This window comes from Chiloscyllium plagiosum, unplaced genomic scaffold (genome assembly GCF_037043375.1).
Source record: "Chiloscyllium plagiosum isolate Xiang-an unplaced genomic scaffold, Cpla_swu_hap1 HiC_scaffold_50, whole genome shotgun sequence".
NCBI classification, from domain to species: domain Eukaryota; kingdom Metazoa; phylum Chordata; class Chondrichthyes; order Orectolobiformes; family Hemiscylliidae; genus Chiloscyllium; species Chiloscyllium plagiosum.
The window spans coordinates 53894469-53909022 of record NW_028270188.1 but is presented as its reverse complement, the minus strand read 5'-3'; the positions used below and the strand labels follow the sequence as shown (position 1 = coordinate 53909022).

Sequence of the window (14554 nt, the reverse complement as noted above, 5' to 3'; positions counted from 1 at the left end):
CGGCCCACTGACCATTCCCACCCCAGACCAGACTGACCATCCCCACCCCAGACCCCACTGACCATCCCCACCCCAGGGCCCACTGACCATCCCCACCCCAGACCCCACTGACCATCCCCACCCCAGGGCCCACTGACCATCACCATCCCAGACCCCACTGACCATCCCCACCCTAGACCAGACTGACCATCGCCACCCCAGACCCCACTGACCATCCCCACCCCACGGCCCACTGACCATCCCCAACCCAGGGCCCACTGACCATCACCTTCCCACGGACCACTGACCATCCCCACCCCAGACCAGACTGACCATCCCCTCCCCAAACCCCACTGACCATCCCCACCCCAGGGATCACTGACCATCACCATCCCAGACCCCACTGACCACCCCCACCCCAGACCCCACTGACCATCCCCACCCCAGACCCCACTGACCATCCCCATCCCAGACCCCACTGACCATCCTCACCCCAGGGCCCACTGACCATCCCCATCCCAGACCAGACTCACCATCCCCACCCCAGACCCCAATGACCATTCCCACCCCAGACCCCACTGACCATCCCCAACCCAGACCAGACTGACCATCCCCACCCCAGACCCCACTGACCATCCCCATCCCAGACCCCACTGACCATCCCCATCCCAGACCAGACTGAGCATCCCCACCCCAGACTCCACTGACCATTCTCACCCCAGACCCCACTGACCATCCCCACCCCACGGCCCACTGACCATTCCCACCCCAGACTCCACTGACCATCCCCACCTCAGACCCCACTGACCATCCCCACCCCAGACCCCACTGACCATCCCCATCCCAGACCAGACTGAGCATCCCCACCACAGACCGCACTGACCATTCCCACCCCAGACCCCATTGACCATCCCCATCCCAGACCAGACTGACCATCCCCACCCCAGACACCACTGACCATTCCCACCCCAGACCCCACTAACCATCCCCATTCCAGACCAGACTGACCATCCCCACCCCAGGGCCCACTGACCATTCCCACCCCAGACCCCACTAACCAGCCCCATTCCAGACCAGACTGACCATCCCCATCCCAGACCCCACTGATCATCACCACCCCAGAACAAACTGACCATCCCCACCCCAGACTCCACTGACCATGCCCACCCCAGACCAGACTGACCATCCCCACCCCAGACCCCACTGACCATCCCCACCGCAGACAAAACTGACTATCCCCATCCCAGTCCCACTGACCATCCCCACCCCAGACCCCACTGACCATCCCCACCCCAGACCAGATTGACCATCCCCACCCCTGACCAGACTGAGCATCCCCACCCCAGACCTCACTGACCATCCCCACCCCAGACCAGACTGACCATCCCCACACTAGACCCCACTGACCATCCCCACCCCAGACCAGACTCCACTGACCATCCCCACCCCGACCTCACTGACCATCCCCACCCCAGATCCCACTGACCATCCCCACCCCCGACCAGACTGACCATCCCCACCTCAGACCTCACTGACCATCCCTACCCCAGACTCCACTGACCATCCCCACCCCAGACCAGACTGAACATCCCCACCCCAGACCCCACTGACCATCCACACCCCAGACCAGACTCCACTGACCATCTCCAACCCAGACCTCACTGACCATCCCCACCCCAGACCCCACTGACCATCCCCACCCCATGGCCCACTGACCATCCCCATCCCAGACCAGACTGACCATCCCCACCCCAGACCCCACTGACCATCCCCACACCAGGGCCCACTGACCATCACCATCCCACGGACCACTGACCATTCCCACCCCAGACCAGACTGACCATCCCCACCCCAAACCCCACTGACCATCCCCATCCCAGACCCCACTGACCATCCCACCCCAGACCCCACTGACCATCCCCACCCCAGACCAGACTGACCATCTCCACCCCAGACCCCAATGACCATTCCCACCCCAGACCCCACTGACCATCCCCATCCCAGACCAGACAGACCATCCCCACCCCAGACCCCGCTGACCATCCACACCCCAGGGCCCCTGACCATCCCCACCCAAGACCCCATTGACCATCCCCACCCAGGCTCCAATGACCATCCCCTCCCCAGGCCCAATGACCATCCCCTTCCCAGACCCCACTGACCATCCCCATCCCATTGCCCATTGACAATCCCCACCCCAGCCCCCACTGACCATCCCCACCCCAGACCAGACAGACCATCCCCACCCCAGACCCCACTGACCATCCCCACCCCATGGCCCACTGACCATCCCCACCCCAGACCAGACTGACCATCCACACCCCAAACCCCACTGACCATCCCCACCCCACGGCCCACTGACCATCACCATCCCAGACCCCGCTGACCATCCACACCCCAGACCCCACTGACCATCCCCACCCCAGGGCCCACTGACCATCCCCACCCCAGACCCCACTGACCATTCCCACCCCAGACCCCACTGACCATTCCCACCCCAGACCCCACTGACCATTCCCACCCCAGACCCCACTAACCATCCCCACCCCAGACCCCACTGACCATTCCCACCCCAGACACCACTGACCATTCCCACCCCAGACCCCACTAACCATCCCCATCCCAGACCAGACTGACCATCCCCACCCCAGACACCACTGACCATTCCCACCCCAGACCCCACTAACCATCCCCATTCCAGACCAGACTGACCATCCCCATCCCAGACCCCACTGACCATCACCACCCCAGAACAAACTGACCATCCCCACCCCAGACTCCACTGACCATCCCCACCCCAGACCAGACTGACCATCCCCACCCCAGACTCCACTGACCATCCCCACCCCAGACCAGACTGACCATCCCCACCCCAGACTCCACTGACCATCCCCACCGCAGACAAGACTGACCATCCCCACCCCACGGCCCACTGACCATTCCCACCCCAGACCAGACTGACCATCCCCACCCCAGACCCCACTGACCATCCCCACCCCAGGGCCCACTGACCATCCCCACCTCAGACCTCACTGACCATTCCCACCCCAGACCAGACTGAACATCCCCACCCCAAACCCCAGTGACCATCCCCACCCCAGACCAGACCCCACTGACCATCCCCACCCCAGACTCCACTGACCATCCCCACCCCAGGGCCCACTGACCATCCCCACACCAGGGCCCACTGATCATCCCCACCCCAGACCCCACTGACCATTCCCACCCCAGACCCCACTGACCATTCCCACCCCAGACCCCACTAAAGATCCCCATCCCAGACCAGACTGACCATCCCCACCCCAGACACCACTGACCATTCCCACCCCAGACCCCACTAACCATCCCCATTCCAGACCAGACTGACCATCCCCATTCCAGACCCCACTGACCATCACCACCCCAGAACAAACTGACCATCCCCACCCCAGACTCCACTGACCATCCCCACCGCAGACAAGACTGACTATCCCCACCCCAGACCAGACTGACCATCCCCACCCCAGACTCCACTGACCATCCCCACCCAAGACCAGACTGACCATCCCCACCCCAGACCCCACTGACCATCCCCACCCCAGACTAGACTCCACTGACCATCCCCACCCCAGACCTCACTGACCATCCCCACCTCAGATCCCACTGACCATCCCCACCCCAGACCTCACTGACCATCCCCACCCCAGATCCCACTGACCATCCCCACCCCCGACCAGACTGACCATCCCCACCTCAGACCTCACTGACCATTCCCACCCCAGACCAGACTGAACATCCCCACCCCAGACCCCACTGACCATCCCCACCCCAGACCAGACTCCACTGACCATCACCACCCCAGAACAAACTGACCATCCCCACCCCAGACTCCACTGACCATCTCCACCCCAGACCCCGCTGACCATCCCCACCCCAGACCCCGCTGACCATCCCCACCCCAGACCCCACTGACCATCCCCACCTCAGATCCCACTGACCATCCCCACCCCAGACCTCACTGACCATCCCCACCCCAGATCCCACTGACCATCCCCACCCCTGACCAGACTGACCATCCACACCTCAGACCTCACTGACCATCCCCACCCCAGACCAGACTGAACATCCCCACCCCAGACCCCACTGACCATCCCCACCCCAGACCAGACTCCACTGACCATCTCCACCCCAGACCTCACTGACCATCCCCACCTCAGATCCCACTGACCATCCCCATCCCATACCTCACTGACCATCCCCACCCCAGATCCCACTGTCCATCTCCACCCCAAACCCAACTGGCCATCACCACCACAGACCTCACTGACCATCCCCACACCAGACCCCGCTGACCATCCCCACCCCAGACCCCGCTGACCATCCCCACCCCAGACCCCACTGACCATCCCCACCCCTGGGCCCACTGACCATCCATGCCCTAGACCTCACTGACCATCCCCACCCAAGACCCCGCTGACCATCCCCACCCCAGACCCCACTGACCATCCCCACCCCAGACCCCACTGACCATCCCCACCCCTGGGCCCACTGACCATCCATGCCCTAGACCTCACTGACCATCCCCACCCAAGACCCCACTGACCATCCCCACCCCAGACCCCACTGACTATCCCCACTCCAGGACCCACTGACCATTCCCACCACAGGACCCGCTGACCATCCCCACCCCAGACCCCACTGACCATCCCCACCCCAGGACCCACTGACCATCCCCACCCCAAACCGCACCCCAGACCTCACTGACCATCCCCACCTCAGATCCCACTGACCATCCCCACCCCAGACCCCACCCCTGGGCCCACTGACCATCCCCACCCCAGACCCCACTGACCATCCCCACCCCAGACCTCACTGACTATCCCCACTCCAGGACCCACTGACCATTCCCACCACAGGACCCACTGACCATCCCCACCCCAAACCGCACCCCAGGGCCCACTGACCATCCCCACTCCAGGACCCACTGACCATTCCCACCCCAGACCCCACTGACCATCCCCACCCCAGGACCCACTGACCATCCCCACCCCAAACCGCACCCCAGGGCCCACTGACCATCCCCACCCCAGACCCCACTGACCATCCCCACCCCAGACCCCACTGACCATCCCCTCTCCAGACCCCACCCCTGGGCCCACTGACCATCCCCACCTCAGGGCCCACTGACCATCCCGCTCCATAGCCGGTGGAGACAGTGGCATAGTGGTAGTGTCACTGAGCCCCCAGTTTGCTCACGTGAGTTTGAGTCCCACCTCAGAAACTGGCAGAACTTCCTAAATCCAAAATGGAAAGTATCTCTTGGTGATGGTGACCATGGACGTATCATTAATCGTGGTTAGGAACACATCTCACTCCCTTACTCTGCTTCGGATTACCTTCCGTACAGCCCGAGTGCCTTCCATCTACAGTGACGTGGTTCCTCCAACATTTCTGGATGAATAGTCTAGAGACTGGGCTGGCAACGGTTGTGTGAAGATTCAGGAAGATTGGGAAACTAGTGAAAGGCAGAGGGGGTTGCAGTGTTCTGACAAAGACGGTATCAGTGTAGTGGGGAGCGTCATTCAGGGGACCAGGGTATGGAATCACGTTGGAACAGCTGAATAGGAAGGAAACGCAGTTTGGCAAAAGTGAGGACTGAAGATGCTGGAGATTAGAGTCAGGATTGGGGTAGTGCTGGAAAAGCAGGCAGCATCCGAGGAGCAGGAGGCGAAAGCCCTTCATTAGGAATGCACTTTGTCTACCTTGATGTGGGAGGTATTGCACAAGAAGGAATATTGAGTGCGAATGAATAAGAGGGGTAGGAATATTTACGTGTGATTTGAAGCTGTTATGAATTGGAACAATCATATTGGGAGTACAGATTCTGGATCAATGGTGCTGGAAGAGCACAGCAATTCAGGAAGCTCCTCGGATGCTGCCTGAACTGCTGTGCTCTTCCAGCACCACTGATCCAGAATCTGGTTTCCAGCATCTGCAGTCATTGTTTTTACCATATTGGGAGTACAGTCTGTTCTGATACAGCTATAGTTCCATTCCCCGTGCGATTCTATGTTAGAAGAAAGTCACTCAATAGCAGCACCATTTAAACCAATGAGACCCAGAATCTTGTTAGAGCCAGTACAGGTAAGGAAAGTTCGCGTTCTACAAACAACGGTCTAAATTCTCCCATCGCGTTCTACCAATTCGCGCATTATAGCAGCACTGACTCTCGTAGGCTGGACGAGGAGGTTTTGGGATGCTTTCTCAGAGCTGCAGGTTCTGTAAAACAGCCAGACACAATTTTCAGGGCTTATGGGGGAACGGATTCAGAGTGGTGTCAGGGCAGTGCTGGTGAGGTACGATGGACTGAATGGCCTACTTCTGCACCTCAAAAAGTCCTTGATTATCAGCACACCCACCTCATCAAGAGGACCAGAGAATCCCTACAGCGGGGAAGCAGGCCATTTGACCCATTGAGTTCACACCAACCCTCTGAAGAGCATCCCACAGAGACTCACCCTCCTACCCTCACTCTGCTTTTCCCATCTTACCATGCTGGCCAACCTATCCCAGGGCACTATGGGACAATTTAGCATGGCCAATCCACCCTAACCTGCACATCCCTGGGCACTATGGGACAATGTAGCATGGCCAATCCACCCTAACCTGCACATCCCAGGGCACTACAGGACAATTTAGCATGGCCAATCCACCCTAACCTGCACATCCCAGGGCACTACAGGACAATTTAGCATGGCCAATCCACCCTAACCTGCACATCCCTGGGCACTATGGGACAATTTAGCATGGCCAATCCACCCTAACCTGCACATCCCTGGGCACTATGGGACAATTTAGCATGGCCAATCCACCCTAACCTGCACATCCCAGGGCACTACAGGACAATTTAGCATGGCCAACCCACCCTAACCTGCACATCCCTGGGCACTATGGGACAATTTAGCATGGCCAATCCACCCTAACCTGCACATCCCAGGGCACTACAGGACAATTTAGCATGGCCAATCCACCCCAACCTACACATTCCTGGGCACTATGGGACAATATACCATGGCCAATCCACCCTAACCTGCACATCCCAGGGCACTATGGGACAATTTAGCATGGCCAATCCACCCTAACCTGCACATCCCAGGGCACTATGGGACAATTTAGCATGGCCAATCCACCCTAACCTGCACATCCCAGGGCACTACAGGACAATTTAGCATGGCCAATCCACCCTAACCTGCACATCGCTGGGCACTACAGGACAATTTAGCGTGGCCAATCCACCTTAACCTGCACATCCCTGGACACTATGGGACAATTTAGCATGGCCGATCTACCCTAACCTACACATCCCTGGGCACTACGGGACAATATACCATGGCCAATCCACCCTAACCTGCACATCCCAGGGCACTACAGGACAATTTAGCATGGCCAATCCACCCTAACCTGCACATCGCTGGGCACTATGGGACAATTTAGCATGGCCAATCCACCCTAACCTGCACATCCCTGGCACTACAGGACAATTTAGCGTGGCCAATCCACCTTAACCTGCACATTGCTGGACACTATGGGACAATTTAGCATGGCCGATCCACCCTAACCTGCACATCCCAGGGCACTACGGCACAATTTAGCATGGCCAATCCACCCTAACCTACACATTCCTGGGCACTATGGGACAATATACCATGGCCAATCCACCCTAACCTGCACATCCCAGGGCACTACAGGACAATTTAGTATGGCCAATCCACCCTAACCTGCACATCGCTGGGCACTATGGGACAATTTAGCATGGCCAATCCACCCTAACCTGCACATCCCTGGCACTACAGGACAATTTAGCATGGCCAATCCACCATAACCTGCACATCCCTGGGCACTATGGGACAATTTAGCATGGCCAATCCACCTTAACCTGCACATCCCTGGACACTATGGGACAATTTAGCATGGCCGATCCACCCTAACCTGCACATCCCTGGGCACTATGGGACAATTTAGCATGGCCAATCCACCCTAACCTGCACATCCCTGGCACTACAGGACAATTTAGCATGGCCAATCCACCATAACCTGCACATCCCAGGGCACTACGGGACAATTTAGCATGGCCATTCCACCCTAACCTACACATCCCTGGGCACTACAGGACAATTTAGCATGGGCAATCCACCCTAACCTGCACATCCCAGGGCACTACGGGACAATTTAGCATGGCCATTCCACCCTAACCTACACATCCCTGGGCACTACAGGACAATTTAGCATGGCCAATCCACCCTAACCTGCACATCCCAGGGCACTACGGGACAATTTAGCATGGGCAATCCACCCTAACCTGCACATCCCTGGACACTACGGGACAATTTAGCATGGGCAATCCACCCTAACCTGCACATCCCTGGGCACTATGGGACAATTTAGCATGGCCAATCCACCCTAACCTGCACCTCTTTGGATTGTGGGAGGAAACCCACGCAGACACGGAGAGAACATGCAAACTCCATATGGATAATGAGCCAAGGGTGGGATTGAACCTGGGTCCCTGGCGAGGTGAGGCAGCAGTGCCGCCGCTGTCGTTTGGTGTGGGATAATTGCCTCAAAACTGAGAGCTTCAGAATTTCGAGGCGTTCAGGGTTATGGAGCCAGGATGGGTAGATGCAGCTAAGCCACAGATCAGATATATTCTGATTGAATGGTAGATCCAGCTCAGAGGGCCACATGGCCTCCTCCTGTTGCTAACTGTGACAGATTTTTCTGGGTTCATACATTTTGATTTCTGGTGCGTTTTCATGGATGGTAGTGTTTGTGCTGAAGAAACCCAGTCTGTAACTTGTTGTTTCCTCAGATCTTTGTGTCAAGATTCTAAGGGAGGATGACAGCTGCCCAGGATCCACTCAAATTGTGAAATGGTTTGTGGAAATTCATCTCTATTCTGCAGAATTGTTCAAAACATTTCCAGCACATCTTGTGATGACAACTACTTCCATTTGTATATAGTTCCTAGGGAGATAGGAGTGGAGGGGTTGGAGGGGGTGACAGAGATAGGGAGGGGTGTGTTGGTGCTGGAGGGGGTGACACAGATAGGGAGGGGGTGTAGGGGGCTGGAGGGGGTGACAGAGATAGGGAGGAGGTGTAGGGGCTGGAGGGGGTGACAGAGATAGGGAGGGGGTGTAGGGGGCCTGAGGGGGTGACAGAGATAGGGAGGGGGTGTAGGGGGCCTGAGGGGGTGACAGAGATAGGGAGGGGGTGTAGGGGCTGGAGGAGGTGACAGAGATAGGGAGGGGGTGTAGGGGCTGGAGGGGGTGACAGAGATAGGGAGGGGCTGGAGGGGGTGACAGAGATAGGGAGGGGGTGTAGGGGGCCTGAGGGGGTGACAGAGATAGGGAGGGGGTGTAGGGGGCCTGAGGGGGTGACAGAGATAGGGAGGGGGTGTAGGGGCTGGAGGAGGTGACAGAGATAGGGAGGGGGTGTAGGGGCTGGAGGGGAGGACAGAGATAGGGAGGGGCTGGAGGGGGTGACAGAGATAGGGAGGGGGTGTAGGGGCTGGAGGGGGTGACAGAGATAAGGAGGGGGTGTAGGGGCTTGAAACACTCACAGAGATTGGTGAGCAGATGTTGGAGGAGGTTATAGAGATAGAGTACTGGAATTGCAGGCAGTTGCAGTGCTAGTCCAGAAACAGGGAGAGAGGATGCAGGAGCTGGAGGGGGTCTCCCAAGTTTGGGAGAAATGTGAAAACCGACCACTGGCTCAGTTGTCCGCTACCATCCCAGGTATTGAAAAGAGAGGCAGGTCGTTGAAGATTTTCTATTTGCAGTCATGAGGACAACAGGAATGTCATAAAATTACACAATTGCAACAAACTAAAGTGCAGGAGAAAAGGATGATTCTGATTGGTCAGCCTGTCGCCATGGAGAAACCAATGGCCTCCCGTAATCTCCCAGGCAATTCAAATAACAGTGCAGGGGCTGGACATATTCCTTTTGTTTGCGGAGGTTGGGGTTATGAATGCATGTCGTTTCGAGTGAATCCTTGTGAGCCACATTCTGAGCCCATTCGATTACCAGAAATTGGTTGTTAGTGTCGCCGTGGAAACCTGTCTCTCTCTTCAGCGCGATTGTTTCCACAGGACCAAGTGACTGACCCACTTGCGTTGCTGTCAGACGCAGATTGATGACCGACGTGAGTTGGAGACCGTACACTGAAGGTGCTACATGCGTAGAACATAGAACATAGAGCAATACAGTGCAGAACCTCGGCCTTCAATGTTACGCCGACCTGTGAACTACTCTCAGCTCCCCCCTCCCCACACTATCCATGGGCTTATCCAAGGATTGTTTACATCTCCCTAATGCGGCTCAGTTGACTACCTTAGCAGGTAGGGCATTCCACTCCCTTACCACTCTCTGCGTAAAGAACCTGCCTCTGACATTGGTCTTAAACCTATCACCCCTCAATTTGTAGTTATGCCCCCATGTACAAGCTGACGTCACCATGCTAGGAAAAAGACTCTCACTGTCTACTCTATCCAATTCTCTGACCATCTTGTATGTCTCTATCAAATCCCCTCTTAGTCTTCTTCTTTCCAATGAGAACAGACCCAAGTCTCTCAGCCTTTCCTCATAAGAGCTTCCCTCCAGACCAAAAGCTGTAGAAGCTGTTGGAAAGGGAGAGTTAAATGGCTCACGTTGCGGGGATTTTTCATTCCCCTTCAGGGTCTTTCCAAACGTCGAGGTTCAGCTGAGAAAACAGCGGGTGTTTATGTGGAACTAAGGCTGGAGTTCATATCTGGTTGAGGCCTTCCTTTGTGTGCCCCTTATTCTCCGCACGGGGGGAGGGGGCCTCTTTCGGGCAAAGACACCCTTCCCTCCGCTCGACCGCTCGAGCTCCCCTGCTCGGTGCCTTACCAACCATCTGCGCCCTATTCCCGCCAGCGCTGCCTACTTTTGGAGGCTCCACTACTTTGTCAGCAGCCTTCTGTGTGAGCGTCACTGGCCAAGAGCGGGAATGAGGGGCTGGTCTCGAGTAAAGTGAGGCTCCCAAGACATACCCAGCCGGTAATGGTCGGTTATTGTTTCAGTTCACACCCAATATTGACCAGGCGGTTGTTCTGTTTTCTGTAGGATGATGGGATGCTACGACGCTCTCCAGAAGAAATACGTAAGTCTTTCATCAATACCAGCTTTCTCGGGCCGAGGGAAAGGCAGGGGAGTGACGGTCAAAGTGATTGAGGAAAAGAAATTCTTCTGTGATGTGTTCAGCCCTCGCGCCAACTCATCCTCAAAACAACAACAACTTCACAAATTTATATTGTGCCTTGAATGCAGGAAGCCAGGAGCATTAATGGTTTGACCGCCCGACGCACGAGGAGATTTCAGGGGTAGACATTGTAAGCTTAAGCAGAGAGATTGGTTTTCAGGTGGCTCAGGGACAGAGAGGGAGCCAGAGGGAGAGAATTACAGCACTTAGGGCCCCAGGGACAACCGTCAGGAGTTGGTTTGAGAGAGGGCGGGCAAGACACTGGGTTAGGAGGAGAGCAGAGATCCAGAAAGCACGAAGCTGACAGAGATAGGGTGGAAATGTAGGGGTTGGAGGGAGTGACAGAGATAGGGAGGGGGTGTAGGGGCTGGAGGGGGTGATAGAGATAGGGAGGGGGTATAGGGGGCTGGAGGGGGTGACAGAGATAGGGAGGGGGTGTAGGGGGCTGGAGGGGGTGACAGAGATAGGGAGGGGGTGTAGGGGCTGGAGGGGGTGATAGAGGAGGGGGGTGTAGGGGCTGGAGGGGTGATAGAGATAGGGAGGGGGTGTAGGGGGCAGGAGGGGGTGGCGGATAGGGAGGGGATGTAGCGGCTGGAGGGGGTGACGGACAGGGAGGGGGTATAGGGGGCTAGAGGGGTGACAGAGATAGGGAGGGGGTGTAGGGGCTTGAGGGAGTGATGGATAGGGAGGGGGTGTAGGGGCTGGAGGGGGTGACAGAGATAGGGAGGGGGTGACAGATAGGGAAGTGTACGGGGCTGGAGGGGGTGACAGAAATAGGGAGGGGGTGTAGGGGGCTGGAGGGGGTGACAGAGATAGGGAGGGGGTGTAGGGGCTGGAGGGGGAGACAGAGATAAGGAGGGGGTGTAGGAGGCTGGAGTGGGTGACAGAGATAGGGAGGGGCTGTTGAGGCTGGAGGGGTTGACAGAGATAGGGAGGGGGTATAGGGGCTGGAGGGGGTGACAGAGATAGGGAGGGGGTGGAGGGGGTGACAGAGATAGGAAGGAGGTGGAGGGGGTGACAGAGATAAGGAGGGGGTGTAGGGGGCTGGAGGGATTGACAGAATTAGGGAGGGGGTGTAGGGGCTGGAGGGAGTGACAGATAGGGAGAGGGTGCAGGGGCTGGAGGGAGTGACAGATAGGGAGTGTTTGTAGGGGGCTGGAGGGTTGACAGAGATAGGGAGGTTATGTAGGGACTGGAGGGGGTGACAGATAAGGAGGGGGTGTAGGGGCTGGAGGGAGTGACAGATAGGGTGTGGTTGTAAGGGGCTGGAGGGAGTGACAGAGATAGGGAGGGTATGTAGGGGCTGGAGGGGGTGAAAGAGATAGGGAGGGGTGTAGTTGCTGGAGGGTGTGACAGAGATAGGGAGGGGGTGTAGGGGCTGGAGGTGGTGACAGAGACAGGGAGGTGGTGTTGGGGGCTGGAGGGGGTGACAGATAGATAGGGGGTGTAGGGGGCTGGTGGAGGTGACAGAGAAAGGGAGGGGGTGTAGAGGCTGGAGGGGGTGACAGAGATAGGGAGGGGGTGTAGAGGCTGGAGGGGGTGACAGAGATAGGGAGGGGCTATAGGGGGTAACAGAGATAGGGAGGGAGTGTAGGGGGCTGGAGGGGGTGACAGAGATAGGGAGGTGATGTAGGGGCTATAGGGGGCGACAGAGTTAGGGAGGGGGTGTAGGGGACTGGAGGGGGTGACGGATATGGAGGAGGCTGGAGGGGGTGACAGAGATAGGGAGGGGGTGTAGGGGCTGGAGGGGGTGACAGAATTAGGGAGGGGGTGTAGGGGGCTGGAGGGGCTGACAGAGATAGGGAGGGGGTGTAGGGGCTGGAGGGAGTGACAGATAGGGAGGGTATGTAGGGGCTGGAGAGGTGACAGAGATAGGGAGGGGGTGTAGGGGGCTGGAGTGGGTGACAGAGATGGAGAGAGGGTGTCGGGGCTGGAGGATGTGACAGAGGTAGGGAGGGGGTGTAGTGGGCTGGAGGGGGTGATGGATAGGGAGGGTGTGTAGGGGACTGGAGGGGGTGATAGAGATAGGGAGGGGGTGTAAGGGTCTGGAGGGGGTGACAGAGATAGGGAGGGTATGTAGGGGCTGGAGGGGGTGACAGATAGGGAGGGTGTGTAGGGGACTGGAGGGGGTGATAGAGATAGAGAGGGGGTGTAAGGGTCTGGAGGGGGTGACAGAGATAGGGAGGGTATGTAGGGGCTGGAGGGGGTGACAGATAGGGAGGGGGTGTAGGGGGCTGGAGGGGGTGACAGAGAAAGGGAGGGGGGTGTTGGGGCTGGAGGATGTGACAGAGATAGGGAGGGAGTGTAGGGTCTGGAGGGGGTGATAGAGACAGGGGAAGTTGAGGCTGGAGCGGGTGACAGATAGGGGGTGTAGGGGCTAGAGGGGGTGACAGATAGGGAGGGGGTGTAGGGGGCTGGCAGGTGTGATAGCAATAGGGGGTGTGGAGGGCTGGAGGGGGTAACAGAGAAAGGGAGTGGGTTTAAGGGCTGGAGGGGGTGACAGAGATAGGGAGGGGGTGTAGGGGCTTGAAGGGGTGACAGAGACAGGGAGGGGCTGTAGGGGGGTGGTGGAGGTAACAGCGATGTAGAGGGGGTGTTGGGTCTGGAGGATGTGACAGATAGGGAGGTGATATAGGGGTTGGAGGAAGGTGACAGAGATGGAGAGAGGGTGTCGGGGCTGGAGGATGTGACAGAGGGAGGGGGTGTAGGGTCTGGAGGGGGTGGCAGAGGTAGGGAGGGGGTTTAAAGGGCTGGAGGGGGTGACAAAGATAGGGAGGGGGTGTAGGGGGCTGGAGAGGGTGACAGAGATAGGGAGGGGGTGTAGTGGACTGGAGGGGGTGACAGAGATAGGGTGGGGATATAAGGGCTGGAGGGGGTGACAGAGGTAGGCAGGGGGTGTAGGGGGCTGGAGGGTGTGACAGAGATAAGGAGGGGACTGGAGGGGGTGACAGAGATAGGGAGGGGGTGTCGGGGGATGGAGGTGGTGACAGAGATAGAGAGGGGGTGTAGGGGCTGGAGGGGGTTACAGAGATAGGGAGGGTGTGTAGGGGCTGGAGGGGGTGACAGAGATAGGGAGGGGGTGTACGAGCTGGAGGGGGTGACAGAGATGGGGGCGGTTGAGGCTGGAGGGGTGGCAGAGATAGGGAAGGGGTGTAGGTTTCTGAAAGGGTGACAGAGCTAGAGAGGGGGTGTAGGGGAGTGGAGGGGGTGACGGATAGGGATGGGGTGACAGAGATAGGGAGGGGTGTAGGGGGCTGGAGGGGGTGACGGATAGGGAGGGGGTGTAGGGGGCTGGAGGAGGTGACAGAGATGGGGA

General features: G+C 57.9%; 1 protein-coding gene across 1 annotated transcript in view; it reads left to right on the top strand.

Moving 5' to 3' along the window:
- The window catches only part of hormad1 (HORMA domain containing 1), an 85856-nt gene that overhangs the window by 14084 nt on the left and 57218 nt on the right, over window positions 1-14554 (top strand). Inside the window, exons 3-4 of the mRNA XM_087985193.1 lie at window positions 8828-8891; window positions 11103-11139. Coding sequence (XP_087841319.1) covers window positions 8828-8891; window positions 11103-11139 — 101 coding nt within the window. The remainder of the gene's footprint in view (window positions 1-8827; window positions 8892-11102; window positions 11140-14554) is intronic.